Source organism: Sinohyriopsis cumingii, chromosome 2 (genome assembly GCF_028554795.1).
Source record: "Sinohyriopsis cumingii isolate HCF-2022 chromosome 2, ASM2855479v2, whole genome shotgun sequence".
In the NCBI taxonomy this organism is placed as follows: domain Eukaryota; kingdom Metazoa; phylum Mollusca; class Bivalvia; order Unionida; family Unionidae; genus Sinohyriopsis; species Sinohyriopsis cumingii.
This window is the reverse complement of record NC_142962.1, coordinates 170520251-170532623: the sequence shown is the minus strand read 5'-3', so window position 1 is coordinate 170532623 and position 12373 is coordinate 170520251. Positions and strand designations below refer to the sequence as shown.

General features: G+C 34.3%; 1 protein-coding gene across 1 annotated transcript in view; it reads right to left on the bottom strand.

The window, feature by feature from the left end:
- The window catches only part of LOC149806285 (uncharacterized), a 478750-nt gene that overhangs the window by 70448 nt on the left and 395929 nt on the right, over window positions 1–12373 (bottom strand). Inside the window, exons 50-52 of the mRNA XM_089935589.1 lie at window positions 11748–11853; window positions 8702–8795; window positions 2061–2222 (exon numbers count right to left, since the gene is read on the bottom strand). Coding sequence (XP_089791715.1) covers window positions 2061–2222; window positions 8702–8795; window positions 11748–11853 — 362 coding nt within the window. The remainder of the gene's footprint in view (window positions 1–2060; window positions 2223–8701; window positions 8796–11747; window positions 11854–12373) is intronic.

Sequence of the window (12373 nt, the reverse complement as noted above, 5' to 3'; positions counted from 1 at the left end):
TCAAGGTGAGGAAATTATTTATGAACTTCTTTTTCTCTAAAACAGAATACTAACCTAATATTTCTGGTAACATCAAAACCTGATCTTGTGTGTAATGGGGTGGTGGGGATTGTGTTCCACCTGCCAGTTCAAGATCCTATAATCTTTATTACGTTTCCCTTTCTTCACGCTGCAATTACATTTACATTTGCCTCTTTCTTCCCTTTTCTGATTTTGTATTTCTTTCCCTTCTCTTTCTCTGCATTTGCTTCTCCTTTTCCACCTTGTGAATTTGCATTTCCAACATTCTGTGAATCTGCATTTTCATCATTTCTTTCTGAAGCTAATCTCTCTTAATTCCAATTCCATCTGGGGTTCTTTAACTGTAATTCCTTTAATATCCTATCAAAAAACCCTGAGACATATTTATCAATGAGTGCCATTTTAGGGGTCATAACTTAGGTTTCTGAATACACCCCCAACCCCAGTAATTACATTTGGTTTGGTTGGTTGGTTTTAACAGCACTCTCTTGTGCTGTCTGCATGTTCAGCATGTCATGAAAATATGAGGGAAGAAACAAATTTTTCATCATTGCCACCAATTCTTTTCAGCCAGTAGATAGTCTGTTAAATATGGTTAAAATAGTACGAGTCATGAAAATGTCCAGTATAATGGAAATACATGAGGGCGAATTGTGACAATCAACAAAAAACTGAAAGGCATTAATCCTAGTATTCTATTGATGAAGTTTGGGCAAAACTGGTCAGGTGGTTTTAGAGATGTTGTTGCTTTTAGGCTCTTTACGTAATGGAATAAATACATAAAATCTGACAACATATCTTGAGGCATTTGTTATGATTCTATGATCTTAAACTAAGCAAAGAAAAAAACAAAATGCAACAAGTTTTGTAAAATTCAACAAATAATTTATTTTGCAAGAATACAGAAGTGGAAATTTAAAATGAATTTACAGCACTGTGAATTAAATCCCAAATAGTCCTAAACATTTATCAAAATTCCATAGTATCGAGTATTCCAAATGAATTAACACTGGTCTTCCAAACGGATTCCAATCTTGAATGTGCTGATTTAACAATACCCTCGAATGTGCTAATGCACCAAAGGTTTTCAAGTATCACAATGATATAATCCAAAATGACCTTGAATGAATTCATAATAATTCCAAAGTAGTGATTTAATCCTAAAGTATCAATGAGCACTTTGTAATTCCAATAAATAATTTAAGTAAATAAATCCTATAAACACAACTAAAGCTGATTCCACTAAGACTGATGTAAAGACATGGATTGAAGATTTTGTTTACAATTTCAAACTTTTATAAAAACCTAAGGCACCATAAGAGAACCAGGATAAAGGTCATTTTCCCATCAAATTCAGCAGCTTCTAGAATATTAATTTCTAAAACAACAAAACTAGATTTTGAACTCAACATCTGTAAACAAACTATTTATAACTAAAAAACAAGGCAAAAAGATTCAAGTAGTTAAGTATGCCTCTACCCCCCATTACAGACATGTTTGATCACACAATCTAGATAGTACATAACACTATGTTACTCTATGAAATTTCAGTCACAGTTGCTGATGTAGATGAATACTTGACAAAAAAATCCTTATCATTCATCATAATTTCAAAGATCTTGATGCTGGCTAACTCTGTGAAATTTCAGTAAAATTTATGCATGGGTGTTTTGAAATTGTTGTTTTTATAGGTCTTCATTTCCGAGAAATAGCACCAATATTTGATGGTAGACTGACACTGTCTGAAAAGACTTAAATGTCCTTTCATGTAAAGGCAGAAATTAGATGAGTTTTTCTAAAGAAATAGAAAACAGCAAATGTTGATGGAGAAACAACACATGACCCATAATCTTACAACTGGGTAATCTATAACTGATTCATCCAAGGTATCAATGGCAAGGTTATACCTTGCTTTTGCCTGATTCAGCTGCAAATTTATGCTGTTATTGTACATTCAGCTTGCATATATTAAAACTGTAAGCATTATGTGAAACAAAGTAGACAAAGATATAATATGTATCTGATAATTAGATGCTTACATTTACACTGTGACACAGATGTCGACCCATTTTGTTGTGTAAATGACTTGGGCTCTACACATGGTATGCACTTGGTCTGTCCTGTCAGATTCTGGTATGTTCCACTTTCACATGGTACACAGATCCTGGCTAATTCTCCTCTGGTACCAGCTGGACAGGACTCTATAGAAATTCAGTCATCATACATTTTTATTAAATGATATAAATTATATGACATTATTTTTAACATGTATTTATTTTATTGAGGGACTGGGGGCCAGGGGTAAAACTAATTTAATTATGTAATACCTGTCACTATTAACTTGGTTACTTCTTTGGGGATACAGGTCCACTCATTCAAGCTTAGAATTTCATCCTACAATAATATTTTCAGCTGAATCTGTGTATAAATATTGTTCCTACTGTGCTCAAGAGGTGTGTACATAGCTAGTTTAGTGAGCTGAAATTAGGTAGGGAAATTGTTCTTGATGGTTAAGCACAATTTTCCACAGCTAATGTACAATTTTCTTTTGTCTTTTGGATACTGCTCCAAAATAAATTTTTCACCAACATATTAGGCTCCACCAAAGTTTTACTTTTTTTTAACTCAGTGCTTTGTTGACCATTATGCCAAATTTCTTATCTGCCCCTTTATGCAATATTAGGGTTTTAAGTCCATCAGCGCCATCACGTCCTTTCTAAGATAGCTGAAAAAGGGGTTAACCTGCATATCGTCTGTTTTTGTCCATCCATCAACATACATTTGACTCATATTCAACATCATTTTCGGGTTAAAAATCACTCACTGGTATCTTCATGAACACCTTTTCAGCTCCAATAATCTGATATACTTCAAAACTTTAAAAATCACTGTCACTGTTAATATCATCAGCTATTATCTGCCAAACAAAATCATCATTTGAAGATGACCATGTAGGGAATCAGCCATTTTTGTGTTCTAGGTAGCCCACATTTTAAACACACATTTGTAGAATTTTCTAGATGCAAGGTTCAAACTATGACAGAATGCTTGTTCCAGGGCCAAATTTAGTTTAACCATCATTCATGTCAAGCCCAAGAACCTCACATTACCTTAAAAAGACATGTCATGATAAGCACAATGATACCTCTACCGGCAGATAGTTAAGGCCATGACAGAGCAAAAAGGGTAACAGTTAAATAAAAATTGTATACTGTGCAGAGTACATTTATATATGGGCAACTTTAAACTAATTTGCACAAGTTCTCATGCAACATTGCAAGTGTTTGAACTCTACATAATTTCGCATGATTCACACCTGTGCCCTGGCAGCATCTCTGATGCTGCAATGAATTTGCCAATTTGGAGGGAGCCTGATGACTTCAAAAACCTGGTATATGCACTTATCCTTAGGGTAAAAACATTCACTACTATAATCTGGCAGAAGGCTGGGCCATGCTTGTGTTGATATTATTAGGACCAAGAAGGCTGAGCCATGCTTGTGTTGATACTATTAGGACCAAGAAAGCTGGGCCATGCTTGTGTTGATACTATTAGGACCAAGAAGGCTGGGCCATACTTGTGTTGATACTATTAGGACCAAGAAGGCTGGGCCATGCTTGTGTTGATACTATTAGGACCAAGAAAGCTGGGCCATGCTTGTGTTGATAGTATTAGGCCCAAGAAGGTTGGGCCTTGCTTGTATTAATACTATTAGGACCAAGAAGGCTGGGCCATGCTTGTGTTGATACTATTAGGACCAACGAGAAAATAGCTTTGCCTTGATATGCCACTGATTGAAGGTACAAAGACAAATTTGAGTGTGGCCACCAACATACATATCTTACAGCATCTGCCAGTGAAGAAATAATAAGACAGACCTAGGAAGTGGCAATAGCCCTAATATTTTCATAAGGGGAAGGTCCCTCTCAGTGAGGAGATGAAAATCTCTTTTGATAGTGAGAACAACCCACTTGGAAATGGTGGCTGCTGAATTATCAGTGTATCCATTAATAGAAAGGAAGAAATTCTTCCAACTATCTTTTCTCCCTTTTGAAGAAACCAAAACAGAATCTTAAAGTTCCATCTGTACAGAAAAGCCTACTTAAAGTTCTCCAGCACAGATACAACTAAAATTGGGGATCTGAGTAGGGAGTGGAAGGAATATGTTTCTTTGCCAGGAACCCAGGTATGTTAAGGTTATAAACAGATTCATGATTATAGCTGAACCATAAGGAACCTTTTTCTATATAAAAGGCATGAAGCTCACTCCTTCTTACAGATGCTAAGAGATAAATTTAATATGGCATTGTTTAATTGGCATGGTTCAACAAACTCTTCAATTCTGTCACGAGAACTAAATTAAACACTCAAATTTGCAAGGATTGTGGAAATTATAATTTGATCAATATGGAAAATATTACTAAAATGCCAAAATACAACTTTAGAACATGAAATGGAGGCAATTTCTCCAATTGAATTTGCAAATTTGTTAATTTGAGTTTGACAAAAGTCAAAGGGAAGTAATCTGCATAAGCCTATAAATGGAAATCAGACTGAGTCTGTGTTCTTTCTGCTCTAGGTGTTCTAAGACTTTACATACTAATTGGAGGATAGAAATATGAGCTTGGATGATGGGACATGCATCCCAGAAGAGATAAGCATGCCAATAATGACAGGTAATGTACTACCACTATTAAATTTAATATGCCTAGTATATATTATTTTATATGACATTTTGTCATTCTATTATAAGCTGATATCATAAAGTATTTGAAAGTATGTCTGAATTCATTAATTTGTTGTTTTCATTAAAGAAATCAGTTCTTTTCAACAGTAATCTTATAATCTAGCATTGGAGCTCAATCAAAATTAAAATTATTAAACTCATCTAGCAATTTAATTATTTTCAAGCTCAAATTATTGAATTTATTCTAGTTGTTTCAAAATTTTTTGCTTGAAATATTTTATTTTAATTTACAAATAACGTCTATTAGTTCCACTTTACAAATGCTCATTGGAAATTGGAACTATTAGTTCACTATATCAATGCTCTTTGGAAATAGGAACTATTAGTTCCACTTTACAAATGCTCATTGGGAATAGGAACTATTAGTTCCACATTACAAATGCTCATTGGAGATAGGAACTATTAGTTCCACTTTACAAATGCTCATTGGGAATAGTAACTATTAGTTCCACTTTACAAATGCTCATTGGGAATAGGAACTATTAGTTCCACTTTACAAATGCTCATTGGAAATAGGAACTATTAGTTCCATTTTACAAATGCTCATTGGGAATAGGAACTATTAGTTCATTATATGAATGCTCTATGGAAATAGGAACTATTAGTTCCATTTTATAAATGCTCAATGGAAATAGAAACTATTAGTTTCACTTTAAAAATGATCATTTGAATTAGGCTCTGTTAGTTCCACTTTACAAATGCTCATTGGGAATAGGAACTATTAGTTCCACTTTACAAATGCTCATTGGAAATAGAAACTATTAGTTCCACTTTACAAATGCTCATTGGGAATAGGAACTATTAGTTCATTATATGAATGCTCTATGGAAATAGGAGCTATTAGTTCCACTTTATAAATGCTCAATGGAAATATGAACTATTAGTTTCACTTTAAACTTGCTCTATGGAATTAGGCACTGTTAGATCCACTATACAAATACTCAAAGCCAAAACTTTCTCTATGTGTCCCCAGTGTTAGTAAGTTTGTAGTTGTCTCCAAAGAATGATAAAAATAATTCTGAAAATAAACAGACATGACTATAAAGATATGAATGTTTTCTTTGTGTGAATCTGCATAAGCACACAAACTCTATGCAATGTATGACTGTAAGCACTTTCTGTGTGAATCTATATAAGCACACAAACTGCATGCAATGTATGGCTGTAAGCACTTTCTGTGTGTATCTATATAAGCACACAAACTGTATGCAATGTATGGCTGTAAGCACTTTCTGTGTGAATCTATATAAGCACACAAACTGTATGTAGAGCACTTTCTGTGTGAATCTGCATAAGCACACAAACTGTACGCAATGTATGACTGTAAGCACTTTCTGTGTGAATCTATGTAAGCACACAAACTGTATGTAGAGCACTTTCTGTGTGAATCTACCTAAGCACATAAACTGTATGCAATGTATGGCTGTAAACACTTTTCTGTGTGAATCTGCATAAGCACACAAACTGTATGTAATATATGGCTGTAAGCACTTTCTGTGTGAATCTACATAAGCACACAAATTGTATGTAGAGCACTTTCTGTGTGAATCTACATAAACACACAAACTGTATGCAATGTATGGCTGTAAGCACTTTCTGTGTGAATCTATATAAGCACACAAACTGTATGCAATGTATGGCTGTAAGCACTTTCTGTGTGAATTTATATAAGCACACAAACTGTATGCAATGTATGGCTGTAAGCACTTTCTGTGTGAATCTATAAAAGCACACAAACTGTATGCAATGTATGGCTGTAAGCACTTTCTGTGTGAATCTATATAAACACACAAACTGTATGCAATGTATGGCTGTAAGCACTTTCTGTGTGAATCTATATAAGCACACAAACTGTATGTAGAGCACTTTCTGTGTGAATCTGCTTAAGCACACAAACTGTACGCAATGTATGACTGTAAGCACTTTCTGTGTGAATCTATATAAACACACAAACTGTATGTAGAGCACTTTCTGTGTGAATCTACCTAAGCACACAAACTGTATGCAATGTATGGCTGTAAGCACTTTTCTGTGTGAATCTGCATAAGCACACAAACTGTATGTAATATATGGCTGTAAGCACTTTCTGTGTGAATCTATATAAGCACACAAATTGTATGTAGAGCACTTTCTGTGTGAATCTACATAAACACACAAACTGTATGCAATGTATGGCTGTAAGCACTTTGTGTGAATCTATATAAGCACACAAACTGTATGCAATGTATGGCTGTAAGCACTTTCTGTGCGAATCTATATAAGCACACAAACTGTATGCAATGTATGGCTGTAAGCACTTTCTGTGTGAATCTATATAAGCACACAAACTGTATGTAGAGCACTTTCTGTGTGAATCTACTTAAGCACACAAACTGTATGCAATGTATGGCTGTAAGCACTTTCTGTGTGAATCTATATAAGCACACAAACTGTACGCAATGAATGGCTGTAAACACTTTCTGTGTGAATCTACATAAGTACACAAACTGTATGTAGAGCACTATCTGTGTGAATCTACATAAGCACACAAACTGCATGCAATGTATGACTGTAAGCAATATCTGTGTGAATCTACATAAGCACACAAACTGTACGCAATGTATGACTGTAAGCACTTTCTGTGTGAATCTATATAAGCACACAAACTGTATGTTGAGCACTTTCTGTGTGAATCTACCTAAGCACACAAACTGTATGCAATGTATTGCTGTAAGCACTTTTCTGTGTGAATTTGCATAAGCACACAAACTGTATGTAATATATGGCTGTAAGCACTTTCTGTGTGAATCTATATAACGACACAAATTGTATGTAGAGCACTTTCTGTGTGAATCTACATAAACACACAAACTGTATGCAATGTATGGCTGTAAGCACTTTCTGTGTGAATCTATATAAGCACACAAACGGTATGCAATGTATAGCTGTAAGCACTTTCTGTGTGAATCTATATAAGCACACAAACTGTATGTAGAGCACTATCTGTGTGAATCTACATAAGCACACAAACTGTATGGAATGTATGGCTGTAAGCACTTTCTGTGTGAATCTATATATGTACACAAACTGTATGTAGACCACTATCTGTGTGAATCTGCATAAGCACACAAACTGTGTACAATGTATGGCTGTAAGCACACAAACTGAATGCAATATATGGCTCGAAGTACTTTCTGTGTGAATCTATATAAGCATACAAACTGTATGTAGACCAATTTCTTTGTGAATCTATATAAGCACACAAACTGTATGTAACATATGGCTGTAAGCACTTTCTGTGTGAATCTACAAAAGCACACAAACTGTATGCAATGTATGGCTGTAAGCACTTTCTGTGTGAATCTACAAAAGCACACAAACTGTATGCAATGTATGGCTGTAAGCACTTTCTGTGTGAATCTACAAAAGCACACAAACTGTATGCAATGTATGGCTGTAAGCACTTTCTGTGTGAATCTATATAAGCACACAAACTGTATGTAACATATGGCTGTAAGCACTTTCTGTGTGAATCTACAAAAGCACACAAACTGTATGCAATGTATGGCTGTAAGCACTTTCTGTGTGAATCTACATAAGCACACAAACTGTACGCAATGCATGGCTGTAAGCACTTTCTGTGAATGTACATAAGCACACATATTGTATGTAATGTATGGCTGTAAGAAAACAAACTGTTTGCAATGTATGGCTGTAAGCACTTTCTGTGTGAATCTGTATAAGCACACAAACTGTTTGCAATGTATGGCTGTAAGCACTTTCTGCGTGAATCTGCAAAAGCACACAAACTGTACATAATGTATGGCTGCAAGTCCTCTCGTGTTTTTTACTGGCATGCCTATTTACTGTACTGATCAGGCCATTGGCCCACTGGTGTAAACATATTCATATTTCTTACATTAGACATAAAAAATTACAGAGCTATATAAATACCACAGGCATTCAGAGTTGTATTAAGTTGCTGTCCTGCATCACAGTTTATGGTTTTGTTTGGTACAGTTATATTCTCCAATGTCAAGGTCAAAGTCTACAAAAAACAAACAGTAAAGACATCAAACTGTTACATTACCAATCTAAGCATCTATGCCTCATTTAATTTCTACTTTTTTAAAAATGTTTCACTCTCAAAATGACATATATGTGATACTTTCATAATAGCTGATTGTGGTATTTGACAAATGTGAAATTTAAGTAAATTCTCAAGATCAGATTCCTTCCATAAGGTTATCCATGTGCATAAATGCAAAATATAGCATCCTTAGAGTTCTCTAATTTTAGAACCTGTAAAAAAGTAAGAAGAGAACTGTTAATTATATATTATATGCGCACCATGTCATAAACTTCTTTTATGTAAACAGTTTCACTGGTTAGATATTAATAAGATGTGTCAGTCTGAGAAGGTCTTGTCTAGCAGTGTTAAATTATATGCTCCACCCCATCAACTTCTGCCTTACTTGTCTTGAATGCAAGCCATCGTCAAAATTTGATCTCAGAAAATGTATACAGAACTCATTTACAGACCTGCCAACCCTAAAACGACTGTCTCAGTAAGGCAGTTGATTTTTTTCCCCATTAAGTTTGACCAGTTTTTCTGCAAGGTGTAACAAAATATCATATATTGCTACAGTAAAGTTGGAAAACGTATTTAAAATGTTTGGCATTTGAAACTGATGCAGGGACAGTAAACATTACCTTCAGCTGAAAAGATTCTAAAGTACACATTGAACTTATTTTCCTCTAGTACAGTTGCACAAACTTCAGTTCCAAACCCTATGGAGCTCACTGGCTTGTTGCTATCTCTGACCCTGATGTAATTCTAGGACGTTTTACTTGATTTCAAAAGATGATGACACTAATATCTCCTGCCACGAGATCAAATCAACAAGTCCAATAAATTTACTTACTGCCCTTCCTGCTTTTATTCACAAGAATATGAATATTTCTTTTAATTCCTCAGTACTGATTATTAATACTTTTTAAGAGGCTTATTTTCCCTTTCGTTTTCAACATGTATTGCTTGCTGGGCGCCACTTTTTGAAAATTCTATAATCAAAGAGTTTGATCATGTTTACAGTTTTGCATGAAAAAATATGTGCAGTCTAAAGATTCCCTGGTTCCTTGATGAACTCCACTAAATTTAATATGATGAACCAATTATCTGAAACAACAATTATATCTCCAGTGTTTGCTTTTCTTTTGTAAGTCTGTATTTTAAGGGTCATTTTCATAAAACTTACGGGAAAATCATAAGGGTTGGCAGATCTGAAGACAAGGAGTGCAGAACCACAGAACCTAAATGTGAAACTAGTTTTTCCTTCTTTCAATAACTGAAATATTGACCTTTGACTCCAAAAATGAACAGGTAATACACAACTCAAGGAAACATGTAGAAACCATTTTCTGAGTGATTGTAACCTTATGACCCCATCATAAAATGGGTGTCTCTTATCTAAAATGAATGTCACTGACTAACAGTGTACAAGTAACGTTATTACATGGAAAGAGCTTTTCCTTTGATTTGCCATTGACCTTTGACCTTTGGAGACCAAAATACTAGACAGGTTTCTTCTTTGTCTCAAAAACAAGTGACTTACAAAGTTTGGTTATTGTAGATGGTGGATAAATGAAGTTATTCTGCTGAAACAAAAGAGGGAACGTTAGAAAAGACTGATGGACAACCTCAACACATGATACATACTGCTTTATGATGATTTTTGTCAGTTCTAATGACACTTTGAACACATTACTGGCTATATCCTGCCAGAGAAATGGGAGATAAATGGTCTTTCCCAAGTACACAGAAAGACAGTTCAGTTGATTTGGACTGTGTCTTACCCATTGTTATGAGTCTAGGCTCTTACAGAAAGTAACAGGGAACAAGTGAAGACATCAAGCTTTGTAAAACTTAACAAATAATTTATTTCTCTAGAATATCAAGTAAAAAATGAGAAAAGAAAGAACTTACGGTTTTAAGAATCAAATCCAAAAATAATCCAAGAATTAAAACAATATAAGTCCTAGTAATAAAAAGTCCAGAATGAAACTGAGTTCAAATCCCAATGAAATCCAAAATGGAAGAAGATGATGTCTGTTGTAAGCTGCGAAGTGCTGCAGTGTCAACAGTCTCTTGTTGAATTGCAGAAAATATTATTCCAGTTTTTGAATTCTGAAGAATTTCCAAGAAAAGTCTTTTTCCAGGAATTATCTGAGCACTTACGTATTTCCAGGGAAAATAATCACTTGAATTTCAAGAATTTGAAAAAAAAAAAAAAAAAAAAACTCAGCTCAAACTGTTCACAACATAAAACAACTTTAAGTTTCCAGTGTTAAGGCCCAATTGCTAAAATTCTTATCTTAACACCAGCTATAAAACTAACTATAATGCAAAACAGATTCCTGGATGAGGGTCAAGAGCTTAATTTTCTAGGAGAAATAGAAGCTTGTTACATGATAAACATCATGTCTACCACTTGTGACCTTGACTTAAATTACAGATCCTTACTCTGAGAAAAAATAAAAATAAAATATTTTAAAGAAGTTGTTTTCCAAAACTGTCACTGATTGTGAAACAAGGTCAGTGAAAAGATACAATGTATCATTTATTAGTTGCTTATGTCAAAAATAAAAAAAAAAATAAAAAAATCAGAACTGAACTCTATTCTGAACAACAACAAATCCAGTAATTTTTTTTAATACAGACAAATAATTAAATTACATATACATAACACCCATGACCCTTGAATACAAGTAACCAACAAAGCTACCACAGGCCTGAAATGTTTTATGAAATATATTTTATGATTTCCTTTCCTCTGTCCAAAGAGGACAGAATGAGGGGTGTCGCAGAACCTGGGAATTATCTGAATTATTTCAATCAAAATCAAAACAATAAAAGTGTTTTAAATACAGCAATTGGGATGAAAAGTCATTTTTAATCAATGCATTTGACTTGGATAAAGACCTCATTATATGATATTACCTCAGTTACAACTGTGTATGTTGCTGGGTCTTGTAAAGTCTGAGACAGAACACTCTCTGCTGTCCTCTGGACTGTCTGGTTTCCAGTTGTTTCATTCACAACTGCTCTGAAATATAATCATGGATGTCTGGCCAACAATCTAAATGGGTAGGGTATCTTCAAATAAATTCATTAGGATGTTATCTAATAAATTCATTAGGATGTCTTCAAATAAATTTGTTAGGATGTTATCAAATAAATTCATTAGGATGCTATCAAATAAATTTATTAAGATGTTTTGAATTAAACTTGTCAGGATGTTTTCAAATAAATTTCTGAGGATGTGAAAAGTCCTTCTGATGTCAATCAGAACTAAATTTTCTAGAAGTACAACATTAAGTATTGTGATGGATAATGTGAATGGTATTGTTTTAAATGGGGGTTTCACTCATTTACATGAAGTCACAGTGAGGAACAGTCACTAACCTAGCTTACATACTTCTTTTGGCCAAAGCAAGATGAGCTAGCCAAGAAATGTGGTTAGTAGCATGTTTTCTAAAGAAATTTTCCAATTATGATGATTGCATATGTCTTGAAAACAACCTGCAAGGTCCCTCAAGCTTTTAAATTTTCATCAGGACCTGATA